Source organism: Squalius cephalus (assembly GCF_949319135.1).
Source record: "Squalius cephalus genome assembly, chromosome: 10".
In the NCBI taxonomy this organism is placed as follows: Eukaryota; Metazoa; Chordata; class Actinopteri; order Cypriniformes; family Leuciscidae; genus Squalius; species Squalius cephalus.
In genome coordinates, this window is record NC_137131.1 from 38,562,138 (window position 1) to 38,589,846 (window position 27,709).

A 27,709-nucleotide genomic window follows, 5' to 3' on the forward strand; every position below is an offset into this window, starting at 1 on the left:
CAGTCAAGGACAACACTGACCACTGATTGTAAACATGGAAAGATTGAGTGAGAGTGGGAGAGGCGGAGATGACATCGACCAAACGTTGATGCTATATACCGACACTGTACTGACCGGCGTTCATCATACAGTGAAAATGGAAAGTCAACAGAGAAAATGAGATGCCTGTTGATCTGCGAGTGTGCGTAGTGAATGCATGTGCGTAGCATAGAAGGCTCTATAAACCACATACTGTATTTGCCATTATACAACAAAAAATAAACTAAATCAAACAATGACAAATCAAACATAACAATTCCAAAGGCCAAATTAGTCCCACCCCCTTCCCAAAGAGAGAAACGGCCACAGAATGAAAATCCCGCCCCTCACTTCTTATTCTTGAGCTGATTGGCGAGCCAGTCGAGCCCTTCGTACAGACCGTCTCCGCTGGTCGCACAGGTCGCTTGTATATACCAGTTGCGGTGGCGGAGTGAGTGGAGGCCGAGTTTATCTGTGATCTCAGCTGCATTCATGGCGTTTGGCAGATCCTGTAGTCAAAACAGTCAGGAAAATACGATGACGAGTAAATGCTTTTAAACAGAACCATGGATTTTTTTTCTGAAATATGTACACAATTTAGCAGCAGAATTATGGAAAATAGAATATGATTAATAGAAATTTAAACATACGTACTATCGTTCAAAAAGTTTGGGGTTGGTAAGATTTTGGCTTGTAAGAACCACATTTTAAACTTAAAAAAAACGAGACCTTCCACGACTTCCTAGGTTCTCTATGAGAGCCTGTAGTTTTTATGTGAAGGACTTGGGAAGGACGTGTGCTTATTCAATGACACATGAGACAATGTTTATGTTCAGGATAATGCCGAAAGAGCTATTCTGTACTGCCAACGTACTGACAATGTGTCATGCAAAGAAAAGGGCGTAAAAAAATTGTAAAAAATTACATGGCGGAATTTGCAAGCGGAAAAACTGAACACTTCTCTAGCGAGGAAACGGATCTGCTCATGCGCGAGGTTAAAGTGCGCAGACAGATCTATTTCAGTCTATTTCAGTTGCCTCAAAATAGCAATGCGCCAACATTTTCAGACCAGCACACCCATGGGCGCACAATTGGGCGCAAATGCATTTGCTATTCAAACAACGTGGCACAGGACGTGAAAATGATAACTGCGTCAGGCTGAAACTAGTAAAAAACACTTGCGTCGCGCCTGGTGCCGCATTACGCAAGGTGTATGATAGGGCCCATAGTCTCTTGTGCGTTACGTGTGCACCAATACGAGCAAGAGCAATAAGTTGCTGGCTGTAGTTCACTTAACGACCACCGGTGTCACTAATAACAAGGGTTTCTGAATTCTACAAATAGCCCCTTTAAAAACTCCAGCTGTAAATATATCAAGAATATGTCACTTGAAGATGAGGTGCAGTACCTGTTTGTTTGCAAAGACAAGAAGAACAGCATCACGCAATTCGTCTTCTGCGAGCATCCTCATTAACTCCTCCCGCGCTTCATTCACTCTCTCCCGATCGTTACTGTCAACCACGAAAATAAGACCTACGATGAGAAAAAACAGCAGAGATGAATACAGAGCAACATTAACGCAACACAAAAGCATACACAGTTGAGAATGTTGAAGTTGAGTGTATGTGTAACTCACCCTGTGTATTTTGAAAGTAGTGTCTCCAGAGTGGTCTGATTTTATCCTGACCACCAACATCCCACACAGTGAAGCTGATGTTCTTGTACTCCACTGTCTCCACATTAAAGCCTAACACAAACACAAACATTGTGTGACCAGAATCACAACATCATTTTACTATTTTAAATGGTACAATTCAATTACAGTGCATTCAACAACTGTACAAATATAATTGCTCTAGATGTATGTAGGGGACACCAGGCAAATTGAACAATTTCTTTTCTTAAAGGGATAGTTCACCCAGAAATGAAAATTCTGTCATCATTTACTCACCCTCAAGTTGTTCCAAACCTGTATGAATTTCTTTCTTCTGCTGAACACAACAGAAGATATTTTGAAGAATATGTGTAACCAAACATTTGATGGACCCCATTGACTTCCATAGTATTTTTTCCTACTATGGGGTCTATCAACTGTCCATTGAAGGTTAGTAAATGATGACAGAAGGTCATATAGGAAGCATTTTTATGTGCCAATAGTAATATAGTGCAACATTCGGGTTCTCAAAGTAAAAACTCTCCATAGATAAATTGATTTTAATGATAAACCTTTAAAGACAGACCTACTGTGAGCTATGAGGTTGTTAAGCGACGGTATTTTTAAATTGTGTTTAACAGCTGAATTTGTGGTAAAAAAAACTACATTACCCATGATGCTGTGCAGAAAATTCTAACAATCAGAGAGTTGAAACAATCAAAACGAGCCAAAAAAAGCTCTTTAGTTCCCATGAAAGTCGTTCTCAAAATACATATATCTGCATATTTTGCAATAAACTTAAAATAGATTGTTAATATATATAAAATCAACATTTTAAATGAGCAGTTTTATATTTCTCTGATTATGCTGTTTCGCAAAGTTTCATGGAATTGTAGTTCTTTCCCTCACTAAAAAGCTGTTAAGTGCACAGTCTTGTATTTTTGTCAGATTTTCAAATACTTTTTTGCCTTAAATCAATGTAATGATTCACTTCGTAGCTGTTTGGTTTGGTTCATGGCTTATAGCGCTTACAGACTTTTTTTAAATCCTATGGGAGAAATGAATGGAAAAAATACTTCCAGAACCAGTGCCGCTGAAAAAGTGGACGGGCACTAATGCACATAGAAGCAATAAAATATTCAGCTATATGGAAGCTAACAGCTTCAGTGCAACAGGTTGACACAAAATTCAGGACTAAAGAATCTTCTCCTGTTCATTTCATGAGAATATTTCTATTTAATTGGCCTCATCCCACAAAAAGAGAAATATACTTTTATTTATGATGAAATACTTATAAATTTGTTTATATTGTGTTTGAAATGACCATGAATTGTGTCTGCGGATGTACAGATACCTATTTAAACAGTATTGTAACAAAGTCTACAAAACAATCAAATGAAGTAAGAGCATGATTTTACCAATGGTTGGGATGGTGGTGACGATCTCTCCCAGCTTCAGTTTGTAAAGGATGGTGGTTTTACCAGCAGCATCTAATCCAACCATCAGAATTCTCATCTCTTTCTTCCCTATCAGACTCTTCAGCAGATTGCCAAAAATATTCCCCATGATTCAATGTTTTGCTTCGTCCAGCCAATCACAATCCAGAAAGCTGTGAGTCCTTTTGTAGAACAATCCACTTGAGGTAAAAGACTGAAAGCCTTGAGAATTAATGCTCGCAGAAGAAATAATAATCTGGAGTCCTGCAAAGGGGAAAAAAAGAAAATCAATGTGGATGACATGTACTTGGTCGTCAATGAAAATATATTTCTTATATTCATTTATTAATTTTGTATATTAAAATATGAAAATATATAAATCGAAGTTATTTAAAAATAATAATATTTCACAATTGTACTGTTTCACTGTATTTTATCAAATAAACAGCATGTATATATAGATAAAATGAATTTAACATTTTAACTATATATATATATATATATATAGTTATATACTGTATATATAGTTATTTTAAATTGTCATAATATTACACTATAGTACTGATTTGTGTGTGGTTCAGGGTATGCCCCCACAAGGATGGCAATACTTTTGGACATTTTTGGTCACCATGAGGAAAACAGCTTATAAATCATAGTAAGTGATGCTTTTTGAAAATGTAAAAATGCAGAAGGTTTTCTGTGATGGGTAGGATTAGGGTTAGTGTAAGGGGATAGAATTTACAATTTGTACAGTATAAAAATCATTATATCCATAAAACATGGAAACCCATCATAAGTATATGTGAGTGTGTGTGTGAGTGAGTGAGTGAGTGAGACAGAGAGAGAGATCAGCATGGAAAAAAGCAACTTGGAAATTTAAAACTGATTCCAGTGGAAAAGGGGTTTCAGTTTAAAGCAAATGATCTTCATTAGATATGGACTGAATTTGGCATGTGAATGGTGAACTGTGTAATCTGAATGTTTCAGACAAGCATTCTTTTACCCACTGTAATCGTGCAACTGATTATCAGAGAGGCGTTTGTAAGTTGAAATGAAAAATACACGTCTCAAAATTCTGAGGGGGCGGGTTAAATGAGCATAATGCTTCTGGATGTGTATTTACATTTCTTATTTTCACTAGTATGTGCTTCATGTGCAGAAGCTACAAGAATGTTAACAACCACAGTACACACACGGACTGAACTGAAGAAACTATGATCCTGCCATGTCTTCAGGCTGTATAGCAATCTGTTCATCCCTCTCATATCCCTCCATCACACAAACCCCCTGAACATTCCCAGATTGAGTTATCCAAGATGTAGAACACATTTTCTGACAACCATTTTGTCCTAATTCATGATGTCAAAGTATAACACGTATATAAGATTGCAAGTCAAATGTCCAATTACACAAATGTGTTATTTTTTTTTGTTTTGGTTTCAAACAACTAGTTTTAATCGCTTTTAACTTGAGTTTTTTTTTTTGTTTTGTTTTTTTGCCCTCCAAACTAAAATACCAATCGCCTTATTCTTGCAATAACTGTGGGGTAAACAAATCAAGGCAAAACAAAACCCAATAAAATCACATTGACACAAGAGTCAGCTATAATGAAGGTAGATCTGAACCAAAACATTGAACTGTGTACTGTGGACATGATCGGTGTTTTCTCAAATGTTTTAAATTTTGTAATTTTCTAAAATCAGATTTTACATATTTGTTGTACTTTTTTTGTGTTGCAAACATTACAGCTTGCTCAAAAACCTATAATAGGCTTTTTAATAGCATGTTCATATCGTGACAGCTTATAATGTCACAGTCGAAATGTTCAATAGCCCTGTGTAGCAAATAATGTAAGGTACGTGCCTAAAGAAACTGACTTTAAAAAATAAACCTATCCCGAGTAGGCTAATATTAACAATTAACTACATAAATGGTTTCCCCTACAATCAAGACAAAAGGTTAAGTAAAGGTGCATACCCAGCAATAAACTGTACTTGATGCACATGCAAATTTGTCCATTAAGACAGCAATAATCTCTTATTACTGTCTTAATGGACACATTTGCATGTGCTTCAAGTACAGTTTATTTCTGGTTATGCACCTTTACTTAACCTTTTGTCTTGATTTTAGACAGGTTATTAGGTTATAATTAATATATATATATATATATATATATATATATATATATATATATTCCTGTGTTATATTATGTCCTCTGTAGAGGACACCATGTACCCATTTATTAAAAAAAATGAAAAGACACGAAAGGATAAGGAAAAAACAATGTTTTTTTTTTTAATTCATCAGTCAATTTTTAGGTTTCAAGCTTTTTTTTATCCAAACTTTGTATAAAGATGATTCTCAACTATGCTATCAAATATATAACAAAATTATTTGATATAGGCTACCATTTTAATTTATGCAATATGCATGTAAACATGGCCATAAATGCCATTCCCATTCCATGCAATGCATATACACTGTATATAATTTGCATATTAATGTGTTTTTCGGGCAACATAATGAAAAAATACATGTAAAAATGGGAGTAATAATTGGGAATATTTTCATAAGAATATCTCATATTTAATGGGAATATCGATATATTATTTCTTTCCCTATTCACATGTTGTGCCTCCAAAATGCCTGATATGCAATGCTGTAAGTCCTGCTGTCTGATATATGAAATCGATGCCCTGTTTCAAAACAGAAAGTCATATTCTGATTTGAAACCCCATAACATTTTCCTGAGATGCTGATTTCTGACAAACAATTTGAAAATTAGTCAGATTTAAATTATACTTACAAAATTTGATCATATTTCCATAAGAGAGCTAAATGTGATCCTTCATTAATTTTTAAAGACCAAGAAGAGGGAGTTGTCATGGTTACACCAAACATTTTCCTGCTGAAAAAAAAAAAAAAACAGCCTAGGTTGGTTGGCTGGTCTTAGTTGGTTAAAGCTGGAAGTAGCTGGTTAAAGCTGGTCTTCCAGCCAGACCAAGCTGGTGTTCGGCTGGTCTCCCAGCTTGAAAAGCTAAGACCAACCTGGTCAGCTACAAAAAGTGTCTAAAACCCCTCTAAATCCAGCCTGGGAGACCAGCTTAAACCAGCCAAACATCTTAGGCTGGTTTTAGCTGTTTTTTTTCCCCAGCAGGAAATTGGTATCTCTGCAAAGCCCTGAATGTGCTCTTTACAATAAGTCCAGACTTAAAACTGTAACATGTATGTTGTCAGAGAAATGTGCTGAAATATAATCTCCACAGCTGGGTCTCCGGAGGAACGGAAGCTGCGGGGGTCTGACTCCGGGCGCGCTGTCCATGGTGCTGACGCCCCGACACACACCAGGACTATTTTTACAAGGCTTTTTGTAACAGACTTCTTCATTCTAAAGGCTTCCTTCGTTGTTTCTGAATGATTCGAGAAACACAGGCTTACTCAAACCCGTGCAAGGGACCCCAACAATGTATTTATGTCACGAGACAACGAAATACTACAGGGTTACTACTAGACGGTTGTCCACGTTGTATGTAACACGGTGATCTTTAAAAACATTAACATGGTTCTCAAATAAATATTTCGAATACTGCCGGTTTGCGTATAAAGGCCTACGACCCTTTGACAATGTCGGCGTAGCAGGATACAAAGATCGGAGCTTCTCCGTGAAGAGATGCGTTTGGCACGAAGCAGAAGGATGAAATTGTTCTTATGCAAGACCACCACTATTCATGCAAAAGCAAACCCGAATCAATCACAACCCAAGCGCAACACAAGCCGTCTTAATGTCTGAAGAGGCGTAAGGCAGCACATCATGTGTGATACTGATCTTCATTCATTTGGAAAGATAGAGACGCTACGCATACGTGCCTCGCGGAAGGCCTGTCTAGGTCTCTCTATTTCCAATAGCAATATAAGACGCGCTGTCATAGTCTACCGAAAGCACAAGCAACATTTCAACCAGTCAGAACCACTCCGAAGTGTTTCATTTTAGAGCAATCACAACAATTGTACGTATCCGGATTACCTTGCGAGATGACACCAGCCGATTTTGGACACGGAGAGACGGAGAGAAGATCTCACGAGAGTTTACGCCGACAGCACAGGCTTCGATGGGGGTTTCTCGCGATGTTTGGTTTTCGCATCTTGAGACTGATTCCAGTCAGGAAAGGTAGCCTTTAGTCAAATAAATGACATGTCACGGAAATGCTTGAGGTGTAACAACACTCTTTCAAGCTACAAATACACTGGAAATTCTTAACAAATATCTAGCATGTTTGTATTTCTTGGAGCCTATAAAAGATATGGGCCTGCATTTATTTTTTTAACTTCTGAAACATCAAAAAAAGAAGAAAAAAGAAAAAGTGAATAAATTAGGACTATATTGTATATTTATTAACTTTTAAGTAGCATAAATATCATCCTATCCTATTAGGTAGCTATAGCAACAGTTTATTATAAGAAGCAATAAATAAACTGAAGTTTCAAAAAAGAAGATTGTCAACCTAAAGTGAATTCAAAGAAGAAAATATTTATACTCACAGCGGATGGTAGACCTTGCTTCACAGCTTATTTATGGAGATAAAGCATTGTATAGATTAAATTTACAAGTTGTAAACAAAAAAAGAAAAGCAATGAAAACAAGTGCTACATTTTCATTTAGTTGATCTGTGTGTTCTTGAAGTCAGCAAAAAGGAAGTTGTGATCGTCCTTTCTTCCCTATTTTGATGTATAATGAAACGGCTTCTTAAAGTCCCAATGAATTCAGAATTGAAGTTTTTAGGCTTTTATTTTTAATATGTTATTTTTAACTGCATCTGAAATCGGTCACTTGTTCAAAAATGTACAGTTTTTTACATGGTGAATGGCACATAGTGCACTATATAGGGGATAGGGAACGATTCAGACAGTGTAAATATGTTTTCCATTGGGGCAAATGAAGTCTGGTTTCACGTTAGTGTCACGCGAACCGCCACAGCGCGCACACAGTCTGCTCCGGTCCAGAGACACGAAAGCACAGAGCGGATCTTATGCGCGAGTCGAAACATACCAGAAAATGTATCGGACCCATTTTGAATTCAGAATGCTGTATTTTAAAGCGATATGGAGGAGATTAGAGGACAAACGGTCAGAGATTAGGAGGAAACTGCGGCTTTACCGAGCTCAGCGGCTCTGGCCCGAGCTGTGATATAAATTCAACGCAATTGGCTATTTTTAAAAAGGGGAGGGGCTGGTCGATATGCCCCGCCCTTTCTTCCTGTTTCAGTGGAAATTACGTCAACACATTGAATAATTCCGCGCGTTTCAAGGCACTTCAGTGGGCCTTTAAACAAGACAAAATGGAGGGTGAGGCTTGATTTTGTCCATGAGAAATTGATAGGATAGTTGGATGGTTGTGGTTTGCTATTGGTCGAACTCATGTGAGTGACAGGTTGCCCTGCCCTCACGCCAGTAAACACGTCATCAGAGAATAGATGTCGTTGCAAGGGGGAGGAGAAATTAAATTTACGAGGGCACATCAATTTATAAAAAAATAATGATGTGCATGGATAAACCAAAATGATACTAATAAAATGGCAATATTCCATTATTTTTTTTTTTCCCCATGTTGACTTAAATTGATCAATGTTTCAAAACAGTGCTTATTAGAAAAGTTACATATATGTGTGTGTGTGTGTGTGTGTGTGTGTGTGTCTGGATGTGAAAGGATTCATTTCCTTTTCAATACCACTCTTCAACATTTCTGTTTTTGACTATTTTAGGTGATGCCGGAGACATGCACGATTACAGCAGAGATGGGAGACACGCTTCAAATCCATTACACGGTATATATATACAGCGCTATTAAAGCTTGTTATGTTGTAAAACCAGGCACCTCCCAATGAAATATCCAAGTATTATGGCATAAAACATGCAAAATGAACTCTCGCGGGGTTATTTGCACATGAAATCATTTAATGATGTGGCAGACTCGAGCTGACATCTGGACTCGCCATATCTGAATTATTTATATGTGAATTACAAATATATATATAGGCTATATATATATATATATATATATATATATATATATATATATATATATAGGCTATATATATATATATATATATATATATATATATATATATATATATATATATATGTGTGTGTGTGTGTGTGGGTGTGTGTGGGTGTGTGTTCTGTGGCCGGGCTATCTGTTTGTATGACCAAAGAAAGACAGGGGAGTGTTCAGGAAACTTGTTTGGCAATAAGCATTATATTTGCAGTTCCGTTTAGTGGCGCTTGTGGCGTAGAAATGATACACTTTAAGTAAATGAAGGAATAAAACAGCAGAAGGATGCAGTGCTTTCCTCAGCCTCAGAACAGTAAGCGCCTTCTAGCGGGGAAGCTCTCTAACAGCAGTGGCCATGTGGAGAGACTTCTGGGATGCTGGCGGATTATGAGGCGGGGATTCCAGTGACCCAGGTATTGGACCAGTGCTCGAGGGTCGTCTTAACCCGCCGGCGTTATCTCTACACTATAATAACACATCAGCTTTAACTGGCATCTCGCCTTGAGGGACTTCTTCAATCTGGTCGCCCGCTCGAGTATTTATTGGCTCCCTCGACGCTGCAGCGCGAGACTCTCGTGACGGAAGTGAGCCAGTAGACTAGCTTTTATCCTTTCTGTTGGTTATTGTTAGTGCTGATTTTCTCATAACCTGAGACACGATGCTGGGAATTCGGACGGGGATCGTCCTGATTTTTCTCGCAGCTTTTGCATTTGTTGCAGCTGAGGACGGAGAAAGCACAGAAGGCGCGATCGAACAGTTGGTTGTGGAGACATTGGTAAGTTGGGTCAAGTTTTTATGAATGACTATTATTACAAGAGTCCACGTAGCCGATCACTGCACGCGTGCTTTCAGCGCAAATGCATGTTAACGTCTCAGTGCAAACATGCAATGTTGTATCTGTTTTAGTATAGTCGATGTTCTGCGCATTTCATTTCCTTTTCAGTACCACTCTTCAACATTTCTGTTTTTGACTATTTTAGGTGATGCCGGAGACATGCACGATTACAGCAGAGATGGGAGACACGCTTCAAATCCATTACACGGTATATAGCCTACAGACAGCGCTATTAAAGCCTGTTATGTTGTAAAACCAGGCACCTCCCAATGAAATCTCTAGTTATTATGACATAAAACATGCGAAATGAACTCTCGCGGGGTTATTTGCACATGAAATCATTCAATGATGTGGCAGACTCGAGCTGACATCTGGACTCGCCATATCTGAATTAAAATAGAGTTGTAATGCATATTACGTGTGAAAGATGAACCCGATTAACACATTCCTTTTGAGTTCATCAAGGAGACACGGTCCAGTTTCGAAATGCAGTTATTTGTATGTAATAGTATTTCAGTTTTAAGCGAAACCAAATGTTCTAGAGGAGGAGGAGCAACACGTCAGCATTTGAGTCAGCGCTGGACTCGAGGAAATGCGCGAGGGGCGAGTGCGCGCACACGCGCTATAGGGAACATAGGGGAGACCTAGTGGTGTTGTTGTTTTCCTCCCGTGAAAAAATATTAACATTAAGGTTTTTGTATCAAAATAAGTTTTTTTTTTTTTTTTGTAGGCTAAATTAATCAATAATTGAGCATGATTACATTTTGTGACAACATGCCCCAACTATTGTCATATATGGGGTACTATATTAAATGTGCCATTAATAACCATTTATATTATAAATTAATCAGTGTGTGCATGTATGTGTGTGTATATAGTACTTTTGTTAGCCTACTTGCAAGATCTGAAACTGAAATAAAAAATATTAAAACAATTTTTTTATTATTGTAAGCTATATTACATTTTGTTTAAACTTGAAATACTACAATTACTAAATCTAAATAAACTAACACAAAATGACAAAACAATTTTAAATTAAAGTGATATATATATATATATATATATATATATAGTTTATATTTTTAATTAGATTTTTTATATGTTCTGTTAAAATTAAAATGCAAAATTGTTTAAAAATTTTTAAGTTTAAAATTGTTGCCATTTTAGTTTATTTAGATTTAGATATTTTATATACATAATATATGTGTGTGTGTATATATATATATATATATATATATAAGTATATATTCTATATAGATACAATTCTTAGTATATCACATTTCGTTTAGTTTAACTTGAAGTACTAAAATAACTAAATCTAAATAAACTAAAACTAATAAAATAACAAGATCAATTTAAATTAAAGGGAATATATATATATATATATATATATATATATATATATTCACTTTAGAACAATTTAAGAACAATTTAAATTAAAGTGAATATATATATATATTTATATTCACTTTAATTTAAATTGTTCTTGTCATTTTATTAGTTTTAGTTTATTTAGATTTAGTTATTTTAGTACTTCAAGTTATATATATATATATATATAGGTGATATTTTTAATTAGATTTTTTATATTTTCTTATTTTTAAATACATTTTTAAAATACAATTATTTAAAATTGTTTTTGTCATTTTACTTTAGTTTATTTATATTTAGTTATTAAATATAAAAAATGTCAAATTAAATATTATACAAAATATATACAAATATTCACACTCAAACAATTGTTTGGCAAACAGAAATTGTAATCAATAAAATGTATAACATTTTTACATATACAACTGTGTGACAACATGCCCCAACTTGATATCTTTCCTTTTAAAATCTGCCTTCCTTATATAGTTCATACATATCTTAATGCAGGCTGATGTGGTTCTATTACACTACAAACCACAATTCCAATTTTTCCAAAGTTTTCCAAAGTTTACTTTTTACTTGAGTTTAATTTTTTACTTGAATCTTATTCTATAGGTATTTACTACAGATAATTTGCTGCATCTACATAAAAATGTATGGAACTAACCTGCAACTCTGTTGTTCATCTCCTGTGCAGGGCCGATTAATGGACGGGAAAGTGATTGACACCTCTCTGTCTCGTGAACCTCTGGTCGTAGAGTTGGGCAAGAGGTCTGTCATCACAGGTAAAAGGCTCCGTCATCGCAATGCAACCCGAAGTTACAGCATGTTCATAACAACAGAAGTAAAACAGAGCACAGATTTTAGAACTTATCATATTTAGGTTAAATATACTCTTGTAGGCTATAGTTTAATTCCAACTGGACCGCGACACAAAATGACAACAGTGACAACACTTTAGCCCGTTTCTGCATTTTAAAGTGAGCAGCGTGTCAAAACAACAGAGCTGTTCACAGCACAAGCGTTCAGGGCCAGGAGTATATATAAACCAAGTTTATATGAAAGCTTGTTTCCGCAACGGAATAAAACAATTTTAAAAGGTAATTGCAACTTTTTATCTCACAATTCAGATTTTTTTTCTCACAATTGCGAGTTTATAGGCTATCTCGCAATTCTGACTTAATAACACACAATTCTGACTTTATAACTCACAATTGTGAGTTTATGTCACGCAATTGCGAGAAAAAAGCTTTTTTATTTTTTATGTGGCGGAAACAAGCTTAGGTTTGTGACAAGACGTTTTTCCTTTTATCTACATTTAGGCTAGCAATAGGCCTATTAATCAGCATGTTAAGTGCATTTTATAATGTTAGAATTGGGGAAATTATTTGTAGAGGGCAAGGACTTTGTTTAACTTTGTTTTCTGTTCATAATGAGAGCATTTTGTCAATTATGTACGTTGATTTTTTTAGTAGATACTAGTTTTGTCAAATCGACCAAACCCATCTAAAATTAAAGTTTGTGCTAATATATGTGTGTATATATATACATATGTCTGAGTGTGCACACACATCTATATATAAAATATACATGTATATACATATAATATTATATATATACACACACAATTTATATCAACAAAATCGCGATGAATCGATTTGACAGCATTAGTAGATATTTATTTTAAGCAAAATATACAAATGGGACTCTTGGGACCCAATATCCTCATCTTTGAGGACTGTTTTAACTGTTTAGGATTTGGTTAGGGTAACTATAATTTCAAAATGGTTCTGATTACTAAGGACAGCTTTTTGGGCTGAGTTTTCTTATGTAAAACCATATAATAATCAGAAATGAGGTGGTGTTTCCACAATTGCACATACATTTACAACTTTTTTTTGGTTTGGCAGGTCTAGAGCAAGCCCTGGTTGGAGTGTGTGAAGGGTAAGTCGACATTAACGCCTGGATTTCTCTTTGGAATGTACAATTGCACCAATGCATGTAGGAAGAGATGGTGAAAGTACAGCTATTGAACAGTATGTTCAAGACCACTTAAAGAAAAGGTCTTTTAGGGTGAAGTTTGAATCACCCACTTGAAAGTCTTTTTTCAGTCTTTTCTGTCTATGTTTTTGCACAGGCAAAAAATCAAGGCCACGATTCCAGCTCATCTAGCATATGGAAAGAGAGGATACCTTCCAACCATTCCAGGTACCATGGCAACACACTTAAAGGACCAATTATGCCATTTTTCAAAGTCTTGATTTTGTTCTAGAACAGTTTTTCATGCTTAAATGTTCAAAAAACAGATTTTTCACATGTTTTACATTGTTGCAGCACCTCTCTTCCCAGTCTGTCAGTACCGCTCTGGGATGCGTTTCTCTGAGCCAACTACGGTTGCAAGTTCTGTCGTACCAACACAGTTCAATGGAACTTGTGACTATAGTTGGCTAACGATGCTTTTGGGAAATGCACCCGTTTAGTTCCTGTCCAGGGTCGTCCCCACCATTGAGGTCCACAAGGTCCAGTCCTCAGAAGTGTTGTGAAATGATCGCCTAATATTAACTCTACTTTGGTGCTGCAAGGATATTGCAGAGCGCCACGATTACTGACCTTTTCATCTGATCTGCCTCAGCGGTATCACGCCGCTCGTCAATGTCAACATTTTTGAGATGACCCATCAAAACAAAGTAGGCAGGCTTGAAGTTCACAGAGGCCAGCACAACACTTCAGTTAACCGTCATAAAGTGCGAGATAACATGAGAATGAACCTCATTGGTTCTTGCGGAAGCTCAAACGTGCTGCAGTGTGTTGCGATTGGTCGATCAATGGTGATCTTTTGGACATTGCACAACACATAACTAACACAACTCAACCAGGCCTCGCCCTCTTTTTTTTGCGTATGCATTGGCCAGGAATCATTTATATGAGGAATACTGTGACGTAACTGTTCCCAGAAGAAAACTCCAGACTACAATGGAGGTTTTTCAGGAAGTTCAGAGACAGTGAAAACACTCTGCAAATAGTTCAGTGTCACACAACAGCTTATTTACATGTGTGAAAAATATTTAAAGTCCATAAACTAATCCACCATCATCAGAAGTAGTAAAATTGTCAATATTTTATAGTAGAGTAAAGCTGTAGAGCGATGGTTAAGTCCCAGTGGATGTGATAGTCTTACATCTGTGTTTTCCTCACAGGGGACAGCACACTTGAGTTTGATGTGGAGGTGATCTCTCTGTCCCAGCAAACGCCCTGGCAGAAGCTTGTTAACGACGTCTTGCCCCTTTTGTGTTTGGCGCTGGTTCCCACTTTACTGGGCTTAGTGGGTCTCTACCTCTACAACAAAGCACACGCGCAACCTCATGGCAAGAAGAAGAGCAAAGACAAGAAAAGCAAGAAGAAGTGAGATAAAAGCCAAAAAGAATAAACTATTTAAATAAAGAAAAATGCTTTGTTTGGTGCTTTCTTTTTGTGTGTGTGTGTGACTTGTTTGAGTCATTAAAACATAAAAATCTCTTACGTTTATGTTTAAGATATTGAACAGATACTTTTATCTAGAGCCACTTACAAAAGGTGTTTCAGGATGTACAGTGGGCCCAAAAATATTTACACTTGAAGTATTTCTTAGGAGTTTTTAGAAGTATTTTCAAGTAATTCAAAAAAAGGGAGAGAGCAGGGATCATTTGGGTTTTTTTGTAATTTATTCAGACAATGTTTAGCCTAAACTGCAGACATTCACCTCAATGTCTGCAGTTAGACTGCCGGATCCAGGCCGTATCCAGATCTGACGAAGGTCCTTCGCCTGGACCCGATGACAACGCAGTGCTGAAGTGCCAACTAGTCTCTCCCTATGGAGGATCCCTTTACCACTCTACAGATAAAGCGTTGTCGGGAAAACTCAATTTGCGTATCTACCCCGAATTGATAAAATAAAATAAAATTCTGAATCAAAACTATAAGGAAACACCAGTAATTTGTTTAGGCTTGGTTTGTAGGGAATAACAAACCTGCACACATATATTCAAACGCACATAACTATAGAACTAATTCTTAATGCGCATGTGAACGCCATCAGCGTTTCTTACAGGATCACGTTTAAAGTTTGTGTAAAGAGAATAGTGTCTTCTTGGCGGCCCCTAATATAGGGGAGAGCGGGGCACAACCTAACGCTTTTTGACTTTCTCAGTTTGTGCAAATCTACTTATGGTTCAGAGTATTTATTTTTTCCCCACATTAATTTCCCACATGTCTAGTACAATTATGTGTTTTTATTTTATTAATACAGTATATACTTTTTTCTTGATTTAGCCCGAAAGAATGGAAGTGAAATGTGACAACATGCCCCATAGGTGGGGTACATTGTAACATGTGTGGGGCACATTGTAACATGACATATGGCAGCTTAAAATGTTATCTGATCTAATAAAAAAAATATACAAAACAAACTAAAATATTTTCTAAATAAAATACAATTAAAAAACTTTTTCATATAAAATAATGGCAATTTTTAATAATTAAATAGAAACTCATTTTTGAGTTTTGACTACGAACACATGAAAACACAGCTATACAAGTTCAAAACAAATAAATAATTAGTCATTTCTGGACATTGACTCTCAGTCTTTATTCACCTTTTCCTCACGTTTTCTCAATAAAATTAATAAAAGTATAGAATATAATAGCATATTTCTAATAGGGGCACATTGTAACGCAGTGTTACAACATGCCCCCGCCTGCACAACTGCGATTTAAACCCTGCTAGTGTCTTCTGCTAGTTAGCGAAGCATTAAAGAACTATCTCAACTGTTAAATAACATCTTGGAGATTAAAATAATATCAGATTTGTCTTATTTTAAATAAACACAAAAAATAGAGATGAAAAATTAACTTAAGTAAGAAATTTACTTTTGCTATGGTTTAATAAATGTCTATGGATATCTTCCAAAAAGAAAATAATTTTGGCGGATTTTTTTTTTTCTATATAGTGTTGATATGGCAACTAGTAAATAAACAAAGTTTCGTCATCCAAGCATGTGCGGAAGTATTTAAAACAAGCGTGTTACAACTAACCCCGCGTTAGGTTGTGCCCCGCGCTCCCCTAATAACAAATGATCGTTGCGACGGAAGCGAATCAATCAAAACTAACTTTAGCTGTAAAATAACTTTATTAAAGAACCGCTATAAAGCCAAAACATTCTCTGTTACCTTAAATTATACGTTTATTTCTGTAAAGCTGCTTTGAAACAATCTCCATTGTTAAAAGCGCTATATAAATGAAGATGACTTGACTTGACCTCAAACACCTCACACATTAATGTCACATATTGAAATATTACAGTTTAAATTCTTACAAACGTTATTAACGTGGCTATAATTCTGGCTGCTTGAATATGTTGAAATTGCAGCTTTTCTTTTCGAAAAACGACTCGTGCAACATAGTTTTGTGTCACGGCTACTTGCGCAAGTTATCAAGGCTAGGCTCAGACCACAATCGAGCTGTTCAATTATATAGGTTTTACTGACACCAATAACGATTTTATGACAACAAATTTTTTGTCCAAATTACAATCTTTGTGGATGTGGTTGTACTAGTTATTTGCTGGCTAATAACAAGAAGCTGTGAGCGAGTAGCAGCTAACGTTACAGTTTTAGCTGCTACCCAGCAATTTTACATCAGTGGGAAAGGCAGAATTGCTTTTTCTTTTATTTACTTTCAAACCTAGAAAATGGCCCAACCCTGAAGAAGTTAAAATAAACATGTAATAATTCAAATTATTTTATTATAATATATTCATATTATAAAAGTGTGTGTGTGTATATATATATATATGTATATGTATATGTATATATATATATATATATATATATATATATATATATATATATATATATATATATATATATATATATATATATATATGTGTGTGTATATATTTGTGTATATACTGTATATATACATATACATACATATACATATATATCATGTTGCCATTCTGTACACTGAGTTCTCTTACGAGAGTACTCTCGTGTTGCGTAAGTTTAGCTTACGCTACGGGAAAACTCCTTTTCTCGAGAATACTGAAGCAAAAAATTATCCTTAATTTTTAGAATGTAAAACGCATTTGCTGCAGCAAGCAGACCTAGCAACCTATCAGTGCGTCAGGCATGACGTCAGCGCAAATCACCGGCGGCGCCAGGGGGGGTCTTGGGGGGTCTCAAGACCCTCCCAAAAAACGCCTTGTCCCCCCATTTGACCCCCCCACCCCCTTCCTGATTAAAAAATATATATATCCAGGATAAAGATTTAAAAATGTTTCTCCTCAAACTACGCAGAACAATAATAATTAATAATTTATTCGACATCTAAAAAAATGTAAACATAAGAATCACTGCTACGCCCCATTAACGTCGCTGCGCCTTGCGTCATTGCGTTCAAGGCGCTGCCGTGAGCCCGCAAGAGCTGATCCAGACTTTTTTCTCGCAATTGCGACTTTATATCACGCAATTCTGACTTTATAACACATAATTGCGAGTTTATATCTCGCAATTCTGACATCTTTTCTCACAATTGACCTTTCGCCGAGCCCCGCCCCCAAAACGGCCATTGTCCAATCACACATCATAGCAACCGTTACTATGTGAGCAGGTCCGACAAACATTAGCAAGATGGTGAAGCGTGCGCCCATGGCGTTTGTAAATCGGACACTACATACCCCGAGAGATTGTCTGGAGGAGTTATGTTCTTTCCATTCCCAAAGCCGAAAACACAACGTGAGCGGTGCCTACAATGGATAAAACAGTGTGGACGGCCCCAATCCCAGTTAAATGTGTCGAACATTACGAAGCATAAATACGTCTGCTGGCTGTGGTATCGATGGCTAAGTTACTTAAAGTTTTTTTTTGTTTTGTTTTTCTGATCTGAAAAACTCCTATCTGTAACTCAAAAAACATAATATTGTCTGAACCGCGAGTTTTATACTAATAAATATTATGGTCTCAACCGCGATTTTTGTGATCTGTTGTCCCCCTAATAAATATTATGGTAAGTGCATTATGAAAGACAATCAATGAAAGTTATTTAGATGCAAATTAAGGCTATGTCTGGTTAAACAGTTATTGTGTGATTTCGTTTATTGTGCTTTGTCAACTTGAAGCATGAATTTGAGAAAGAAAATCATTTTTGGAATAAAATGCACCACATACTTTTGTCAATGATATAACGTTAGGCCTAAGTTATAGCTAAAAGATTGTAAAAGCTTTCAGTTCACCCTGCCTAATAGTAGTTGAAAAGTCAAATTAAGCTTGATTAATGATATACTATGACTGATAAAATAAACTACAGCATCGGGAATATAACTCCCATGTGTTTTGCAGCATTTAAAATTTTAGTCGTGTTATGCGAAAAAACACACATAAGAAATTATTGCTGACAGCACTTTTATTTTCAGAGACAGTTTTTTCTTTAACACAAAAACACAACAGTAAGTGTCTCTTACAATGCTTTTAAACACTTGTTTCCTTGTTCTTTGTCATAATCACAAATGATGTGTATATGAACACCGGTAAGCATTAGCCTCGATAGAGACGTAGATAGTAGTCGTGTCTCCTTCATTGCGTATTTTTATATTATAATATATCCCTCCACTGCATACTGTAACCCTTTTTGCCTCAATCTGGAGGATATCGCGGAGGTATTGCTCCAAAAAAGGTCACTGACACGCACGGGTATACCTCTTTCCGTCATGGCAATCTGTCGCGCTGGTCGTGTTTGACCATTTGTTTGTCGGACGTAGCAACCAGTGGCGGCTCCAGACAATTTTGATTGGGGGGGGCAATGGGGGGTCCTGGTCATTTCAAGAGGGGGTCTCATGAAAACCAACAAAAAATACAGTGGACACGGCTAATAACTGCATATTACTGCTACTAAACAACAAAAACATCACAGCATATCAACTACTTTGTTTTTAATTAATTAATCAATTGCAGTTTGCAAACAATATGCTCCAACTTTAATTGCCATAGCCACACCCATGACAGAAAACATATTTACAAAATAGTATATTCTCTATGGAAGCTTCTGCCACTGAATAATAAATAAATAATTATAATTGCGACTTTTTCTCTCACAATTCTGACTTTTTTTCTCACAATTTTTTCTCACAAGTCAGAATTGTGACTTTTTTTCTAAGAATTGCGAAATATGAAGTCCGAATTGTGATATATAAAGTCACAATTCTGAGAAATAAAGTCGCAATTGGGAGATATAAAGTCAGAATTGCGTGATATAAAGTCACAATTGCGTGTTATAAAGTCAGAATTGTGAGATATAAACTATTCTGAGGCAAAAAAAAAAAAAAAGTCCGTCTTTTTTCCTTTGGACTTTATCTCTCTATAAATTACAGAAACGTCTGTCTGTCTGTGTGTGTGTGTGTGTGTCTGTCTGTCTGTGTGTCTGTTAACCACATATCTCTCGAACCGTTAGTCCGATGGATTTCAAACTTGACAGGTGTCTCGCTACGGTCACGAGTAAGTGCAGTGCCAAGTTTGACGTTGTTTGGATGAGAAATGCTAAAGATATCGTTAAATATATCATTTTTAGAAGGTTGTGGTTTAAAAATAAACATTCTGACATTAGAGAGTTGTATCGGTCAAAGAAGCCCCAAGAAGGTTGTGGTTTAAAAATAAACATTCTGACAATCTGTCAGCTACACTGTTTACTTCTGAATATTATAGTTTGGTTCCAAAACGTGATAAATCCATTTTGATTAATTGGAGTAAAAATGTGTTTTCTTTACCAAGAAACCAACAATTACTAAAAACACACACAAAAACTGATTTTGCACGGGCACTTTGCACTGCTCCCTGAATCAACACGCTTATTCATTTGTGGATGTTGGATGTTAACTGAATCTATATGTCAGCTATGCTGTTTCTGAATATTATATTTCATTCTGGTGCGCTTAACGTTATTGCTACTGTGTAATAGTAGCCTATGCTATTCACCAACTAAACATATCCTATTCAATGCGTTCACAGTCTCTTTCACGGGCATCATTTGTTGATTTCAAACTTGACAGGTGTCTCGCTACGGGCACGAGTAAGTGCAGTGCCAAGTTTGACGTTGTTTGGATGAGAAATGCTAAAGATATGGTTAAATATATCATTTTTAAAAGGTTGTGGTTTAAAAACATTCTGACATTAGAGAGTTGTATCGGTCAAAGAAGCCCCAAGAAGGTTGTGGTTTAAAAATAAACACTCAGTCAGCTACACTGTTTACTTCTGAATAGGCTATTATAGTTTGGTTCCAGAACGTGATAAATCCATCTATCTATAAATTACAGAAACGTCTGTCTGTGTGTTATTCGCATATCTCTCGAATGTGAGATAACCACTAAATGTGTGAAAACCACTATTTTCTGTTTCAAACTTTCACATAGCATCTTTAGGTTATAATAACATAAAAAATTCAAATCCAGATTTTGATTTTCAAAGATTTATTATAAAAACGGATTATTTTTTCCAAAAATGCAATAAATTCATGACTTTTTTTTTTCAAAATGCAATTAATCCATTGAAACAATATAAAGTTATTTTTGATCATATTGCCATCGCAAGAAATATCTCCTGAACTTTTTTGACGGCGATCAGCTCACAAAAACTGATTTTGCACGGGCACTCTGCACTGCTCCCTGAATTGAGGCGCTTATTCATTTGTGGATGTAAACTGAATCTGTAAGTCAGCTATGCTGTTTACTTCTGAATATTATATTTCATTCTGGTGCGCTTAATGCTATCGCTACTGTGTAATAGTAGCCTATGCTATTCACCAACTAAACATCCTATTCAATGCGTTCACAGTCTCTTTCACGGGCATCATTTGTAGTAGCCTATTCACAAACTGTTTCCTCAAGCATAGCGTTTTCTCGGAGTTCACTGTGTGCTTTCTACCATGCACAAATAAAAATGTCACTGAACTTTTGCTGTGTAATTGTAACAATGAGCACTCAAACACAAACCAACAATTACTAAAAACACACACAAAAACTGATTTTGCACGGGCATTTTTTGCACTAGTATTTCACAATTGTGAGTCTTTCGCCGAGCCCCGCCCCCCTTAGTTACTCTTGCCAATGAGAGGCTTGCCTCGCGCAACGTCATGGCCTGCCAAAATGGGTGTGGCCTTAGCCTATAAATACCCATTGCTCAGGTTGCACTATGATTTCGTCTCCTTTCAGCGAAGGACTTCACTTCGCTGGATCTCCGAGAGAGAGAAGCAACGCCGTTGAACAGCATCTCAGCGGGACGAGCTTGAGTCAAGGACACCGGCTGGATATTCGCTCGCCGTACCTGCTGCGCTATCCGGCGCTTATATCCTTTTACCGCTCTGTGTGTGTTCGCCGCTGCGACACACGGTTTCTCTCTAAAAGAGCAAAAGGCATTTTTAAATGCCCACCATGTCCTGCGGCTCGTGCCGAGCCGTTCTCAGCGACGGGGACCGCCACGAGCTGTGCGCTTCCTGCCTGGGAAAAGAACACGCGGACCACGCGCTCGCCGATGGCGGCTGCCGTGAATGCGAGTCATTGCCTCTCTCGACCCTGCGGGCTCGACAGGCTTTGTTTGCCACCAAGTCCGCTTTATCAACGCCTCCTGCTGGGCTGCGCCGTAAGAAGCGCCGCTCACAAAGGCCACCAGAAGTCTCTGTGAAAGAGCACTCGCCAGCGGCGTCCCCGCGAGCCTCTTTCTCGGAGTCCCCCGTCTCCTTCCTCGACGGCCAACGCCCCGCTGCTGCGGCGGCCGAAGAGATGGAGCGTGGAGGATGACAGCTGTTCTATCCTCGCATCCGGGAGCGAGGACTGGTCGGGATCCATCCCTGACTCCGCCCCGTCGACTCAGGAGTCCAGCGTGAGGGCTTCCGTCGACGCTGAGCTTCTCCGCCTCCTCACGAAGGCCGTGGAGGACCTCGGCCTTGACTGGACTATGCCCAAGGAGCCCGCGGCCAACAGGTTGGATGGCTGTTTCCTGCCGGGACGCCGCTCTGTACCTGTCTCGAGACCCGCTCCCTTCCTCCCCGAGCTGCACGATGAGCTCTCCAGGTCGTGGGGAGCCCCGTATTCGGCCAGGCTGAGGTCCTCTGTCTCTTCGACGCTCTCCACGTTTGACAGGGGATATCTCTCCGTTCCTCCGGTCGAGGAAGCCATAGCGACACACTTGTGTCCGCCCTCTGCGGGATGGCGGTCCAAGTTGAGTCTGCCTACCAAAGCCTGCCGGACAACTTCGATGCTGATTGGCCGCGCTTACACTGCCGCCGGTCAGGGGCGATTCTAGGATTTTCATTTTAGGGGGGCTCAGCCCCCAATGAGGGTATGATGTAAAAAAAAAAAATGTTTAGGGGGGCATGCTCCCCTGAGAAAATTTTGATTTCTCTGATCTACATATGTGCATTTTAAGATGTTTTGAAGGCCAAAAAAATTGGATGACAATAGCTTCAAAACCATGTGCGGGCAGCTGTTTTTTTTCCTCACCTTATCAGCGTCACACTCTTTTTCTCTTTGTTTTTATCTTGCTCTGTCTTTTCCCCTCCTAAAGCTGAGCTTTGACTGATATAGCCTAGGCTTTTTATTTTTGTCTGTCAGTGAAGAAAGTAAACATAGGGTCAACTGATAGGTTGATTTATGAATCATTTTCTCAGACAAAGCTACCAGGAAAGCTAGGTAACTAAGTCCATCTTCAATGAAATATAAATTATTTTATTTTTTAAGCTTTTTAGCCTTTATATTCAACAATACGGTTGGTTATTCATCAAGTCACCCCGTGAAAATCTATTTAATTTCAAATCATTTAACTAACCAGCTAAACGTGTATTAATGTAATTGTCTATTGGCAATATGATTAATCTGTTCTATATTTATTTATATTTATTAAAAATAACAACATGAATGATCAATTTGCCACTTCTATAAATCAAGTACTTAAAAGAAAATCACAAATCCCTTTACTCTACTCTTACTCTAATATATGTATCATGATACACTCCTCCTGATTCATTGTGCTTTCAGACAATGATGTGTGTCTTTAATCATTTCTGTGCATGGCTGCATAATATAATGCCGAAATACAAAATTATATGTTTTAAAGTTTAAAAAGTAAATGAAAATAAATCATGATCGTTTTCTAAAGTATGTTTTCATGGGTGTTAATTGCTTCATTTTTGTAGGAATAAAAAACAACTATCACACTGATAAGGGCAGAAGGTGAACGCAGCGAAACGTATTGGTATTGGATGAGAAACCGAACCGTCCCGTGTTGCTCCCAATGCTCCAGTAACATTACATTATGTAAACTGCAATGCATTTATGGAGGAGCCGAAACTTGACGCAGCTTGCCGCTGTTTCAAATGAGTTTTTTTAAAGGGGACTGAAGCGATCAAAAAATGTATTAATCAAATATTTTTTAGGGGGGCTGGGCAGAAGTTTAGGGCTGAAGAAGCCCCCCTAAAAAGGGCCTAGTGACGCCCCTGCCGCCGGTCAAGCTGCATCCGCTCTGCACACCATGGCTGTTTTGCAGATTTACCAAGCCAACCTTCTCCGTTCACTGGACGAGGCTGGCCCAACGGCGGAGTGTGTGACGGACTTGAGAAGCGCGACGGACCTAGCTCTCAGAGCTACTAAAACCGCCGCCCAGGCTATTGGCCGTAACATGGCCGCCCTCACCGTCACTGAGCGTCACCTGTGGCTAACGCTGTCCGACATGTCCGAAGTCTGACCGCGCCATCTTCCTGGACGCTCCTGTTTCACCAGCCGGTCTCTTCGGTCCCTCGGTGAAGGGCTTCGCGAAGCGATACACGGAGGTGCAGAAAACGTCTCAAGCTATGAGACACTTTTTGCTGCGGCGCTCCAGTTCCGCAGCGGGTCGCGCTAAGAAGCAGCCGCCCGCTCGGAAAACAGCGCCCCCACCGCCTCCTCCGCCTGCCTCACAACATCGCCAGGCTCAGGATGCACATCGCTCTACTAGCCGCCGCAGACCGCCTCCCGCCCGGGGACCCAGGCACAAGCTCGCCCGAGCTTTGAGCCTCCTAAGTCTTCCTAGCCCCCCTAGGAAGGCGCCGATGGTTAAGTCCCGCTGCGGCCGGACCGCCATCGAAATCAGCACGACCCGCTTTCTCAGTCCCCTCAACGGAGGTGATTCGAAGAGTGTACTCAGCAGCCAATGAGTCAGTTCCTCAACTCGCTCGCCTGCACACAAACGCCGTTTTCACGGTGACCCAAATAAATCTCAAAAAGAGCATTATGTCTGGTCATATTCTGGCTCAGGCCGAAGGTGTTTTGAATGTAGGAAAGGTGCCCACTGTCCAGTGCCCGCCCCTGCACACAAACACTACCCTCTCTGTGTGTCACACTCATCTAGGGTCGAAAACAATAAAGCTGGCTCAGGCCGCTCGACCGCTAAGTGTAGCAAAAGTGCCCACTACCCAGTGTTCACCGCTACACACAAGCACTACCCACGCAGTGTCTCACACCACCACAGGGTCCATATCAGTCAAACGGCTCATGCCGTTCATATTTAAGTGTAGGAAATGTGCCCGCTGTACAGCGCTCACCCCTGCCTATGAAAACGACTGTATCTGTGTTACGCACACACATAACGCCTCAGCGTATGAACCCAGCTCAAGCTGGCGGTGTTTCAGCAGTAGATCACGTGTCTGCCTCTCAACGCACACACTTTGTGAAAAGCACCCTGTGCCTCGCACCACGAGCTCACACAGCCTTGTCTGTAAAACAACACCTCCCCGTTTCGACGGCTGGGGTGATGGTTACAGAGCCGCCGCACGAAGTGCCGACTGTCCCATTCAAAATGAACATGGTGAACGAAGTACGTCATCATGGCTGGGTCTCCGGGTCCCCGAATATGAGCGACCGGAGCCTAGATTTCATTCTACCCCTGGCCATTCACGCGAAAGCATGGGAATCGATCCCAGGGGTCTCAAAATGGGTGCTTCAGATAGTGAAACAGGGCTACTCGCTACAATTTGCTCGCAGACCGCCGCGCTTCACAGCACGGGTCTAAACCTCGGTGAATCAGGAAGTAGCACACCTACTTCCCCAGTCACACCTCAGACGAAGGGGCGTGAGAGTTCTGAACTACCTGGATGACTGGCTAATTATAGCACAGTCGAAAGAGGAACTGGTGTTACACAAAGCATTACTGTTGAACCATCTGGAACAGTTGGATCTCAAAGTCAACTGGGCCAAAAGTGTTCTATCCCCCAGCCAGGAAATTTCCTTTCTGGGGATAGAGTTGGACTCCAAGTCTATGATGGTGCGCCTGACACGAGAACGCGCGGCAGCGATCCAGCACCTAGCAGCGACATTCACTGTGGGGAAGAATCTTCCCCTCAGAGTGTTTCAGAGGATGATGAGTCTTATGGCCTCTGCCTCGACAGTGCTGCGGCTGGGTCTGCTACACATACGCCCCTTTCAGCTGTGGCTGAGACGGTGTGTTCCAGCGCGAGCGTGGACATCAGGTTTGCTTCGTCTCACGGTAAATCAGACATGCGCAGCAGCTCTGAAACCGTGGGCGAGGGCCGACTGGTACCAGTCCGGCGTGAACCTGGGCATAGCTTCACGAATCAAAGTAGTCTCGACAGATGCCTCCAACACGGGATGGGGCGTCCTTTACTAAGGGAGACCCTCCATGGGCCTGTGGTCAGACGCAGAGAAGCGTCTACACCAGGGTTTCCGTTGTCTGGTAATTGCCGGACATTGGCCGGAAAAAAAATGAAATGTCCGACAAAATTGAATCTCTCCGGTCAAATTGTCCGATTAAAATTGTCCTAACTAACTACACGAGACGCGACACGCGATAAAAGGTATCTTTTCCATGTTAATCAGAGTTTTTGTCCTAACCAGACGCGACGGCGACACGCGACATTTCTAATTTAGAAACGGTTTCTATTTTTCTGCGATGTCGCGCTGGAACATCAAACACAAAGTGTGGCAATGATAATCTCTGGTAGACTACTGTTTATGTGCTTTATTTAAAGGGTACATAACATGCACAGTTTCACCTAATCTCATGTTAATCTTGAGTACCTATAGAGTAGTAGTGCATCCTTAATATCTCAAAAAAGTGTTTAGTTTTATTATATTTAGAAAAGAAAAATACAGCTTTCCGATTCTCTCCGGAAAAAGCCGAGGTCCTGGAGGCGGAGCTATAGAGTCAAGCGGTAGTTCTTGATTTCCAGCAAAAGACAGAAATCTGATCCAGTTGTACTTACATGAATGGGGTCTTTTATCACTGGGACCGCTCCACGTTTTAATAGCAAACGATTTGCAAATCCAGCGTCGACCTGAGCCTTGTTAATAAAACATTCGTCACTGAAACGACCAGAACACACAACCGCACTTCCTACACTCCGTTGCTGCCCCGGAAAAACAAACTGCATCCACTGTTCCTGTAACACTGGGTTCTTTGGAAAACTGAACACGGTAAGCTTTCCCTCACATCCAAATACACACTTTTTTGGAGACATTCTTGAACAAATCCTATGCAGCGCTGCCGATGATTTCCTGTTGAAGCGCGTTGATGTGCGCGGTCTCGCGCTCCTCTAGTCGACGTGCTCGCGGGCGAGCTTTTCCGAGAGAAATGCTCATATAAGGAGTTCCACTCTTATCTACGTCATTAGATCCACGATCTAAAAAAAACCAGCCGAAACTTGTACCAACCCGGAAGTAAGATTTTCAGCATAGAAATTCTCCGTTATTCGTCCAAAATATTTTTTTAAAACTTTGCCCATGTTTAGCATGAGAATCTATCTCTTTAACACTGTAAACAACTCTGAATACATGAAACACCATTGTACCCCCCCTTTAATGTTAAAAGCGTGAAATGTGACTTTGAATATCATTTAGTGCTCCAGCTTTGAAGCTGTAAAAGCAACAATGGATATAATTCACCTCAGATCTTGAAATTAAACAAATGGAAACATAAACGTTAAAACTGTGAACAAACAAGTGTATTCTTTGACAAAGAATGTTTTAGTAACTCAGTAGCCTATGTATTTTTTAAATGGTGTGATATTTGTGAATGTTATTATGTAGCTACTTATCCATTTTCTTGCGAGTGCCTCAAGTTTACTCTCTAGTCGGTAGTCGGTTAAAAAAAAAAGTGATCTCTAAATTAGGCTATTATAGGCAGTGGACTAAACGCTACTACAGTTAGCCATCTCATTCCAAGATCTTTTTGTGTGAAGTGAACAAATCCCTCACACTCAATTTTTCATAACTGTCACAACAAACCAGCAAAAGTAATGATTATGAATATGTAAAATATTGCAATGAGACATTTTA

General features: G+C 38.9%; 2 protein-coding genes across 2 annotated transcripts; one reads left to right on the plus strand and one right to left on the minus strand.

Moving 5' to 3' along the window:
* Nucleotides 1-209: 209 nt before the first annotated feature.
* Nucleotides 210-7,225, minus strand: arf3b (ADP-ribosylation factor 3b). Its single transcript, XM_079884957.1, has 5 exons — nucleotides 7,133-7,225; nucleotides 3,091-3,372; nucleotides 1,655-1,765; nucleotides 1,427-1,551; nucleotides 210-527 (listed from the first exon to the last, which is right to left on the minus strand). The coding sequence occupies exons 2-5, from the start codon at nucleotides 3,236-3,238 to the stop codon at nucleotides 366-368; spliced, it is 546 nt and encodes a 181-aa protein (XP_079741083.1). The 5' UTR covers nucleotides 3,239-3,372; nucleotides 7,133-7,225; the 3' UTR covers nucleotides 210-365.
* A 2,215-nt stretch (nucleotides 7,226-9,440) lies between these two features.
* fkbp11 (FKBP prolyl isomerase 11) lies at nucleotides 9,441-14,797 on the plus strand. Its single transcript, XM_079884956.1, has 6 exons — nucleotides 9,441-9,932; nucleotides 10,138-10,200; nucleotides 12,061-12,148; nucleotides 13,274-13,307; nucleotides 13,501-13,571; nucleotides 14,561-14,797. The coding sequence occupies exons 1-6, from the start codon at nucleotides 9,816-9,818 to the stop codon at nucleotides 14,767-14,769; spliced, it is 582 nt and encodes a 193-aa protein (XP_079741082.1). The 5' UTR covers nucleotides 9,441-9,815; the 3' UTR covers nucleotides 14,770-14,797.
* Nucleotides 14,798-27,709: the final 12,912 nt, after the last annotated feature.

Coding starts and splice junctions, on each gene's coding strand:
- fkbp11 (XM_079884956.1), top strand. CDS start 9,816: ATGCTGGGAATTCGGACGGGGATCGTCCTGATTTTTCTCGCAGCTTTT. Junction 12,149..13,273: donor CAAGAGGTCTGTCATCACAG/GTAAAAGGCTCC, acceptor TTGGTTTGGCAG/GTCTAGAGCAAGCCCTGGTT. Junction 13,308..13,500: donor CTGGTTGGAGTGTGTGAAGG/GTAAGTCGACAT, acceptor GTTTTTGCACAG/GCAAAAAATCAAGGCCACGA.
- arf3b (XM_079884957.1), bottom strand. CDS start 3,238: ATGGGGAATATTTTTGGCAATCTGCTGAAGAGTCTGATAGGGAAGAAA. Junction 1,766..3,090: donor CACCACCATCCCAACCATTG/GTAAAATCATGC, acceptor TGTTTGTGTTAG/GCTTTAATGTGGAGACAGTG. Junction 1,552..1,654: donor CTACTTTCAAAATACACAGG/GTGAGTTACACA, acceptor TTCTCATCGTAG/GTCTTATTTTCGTGGTTGAC.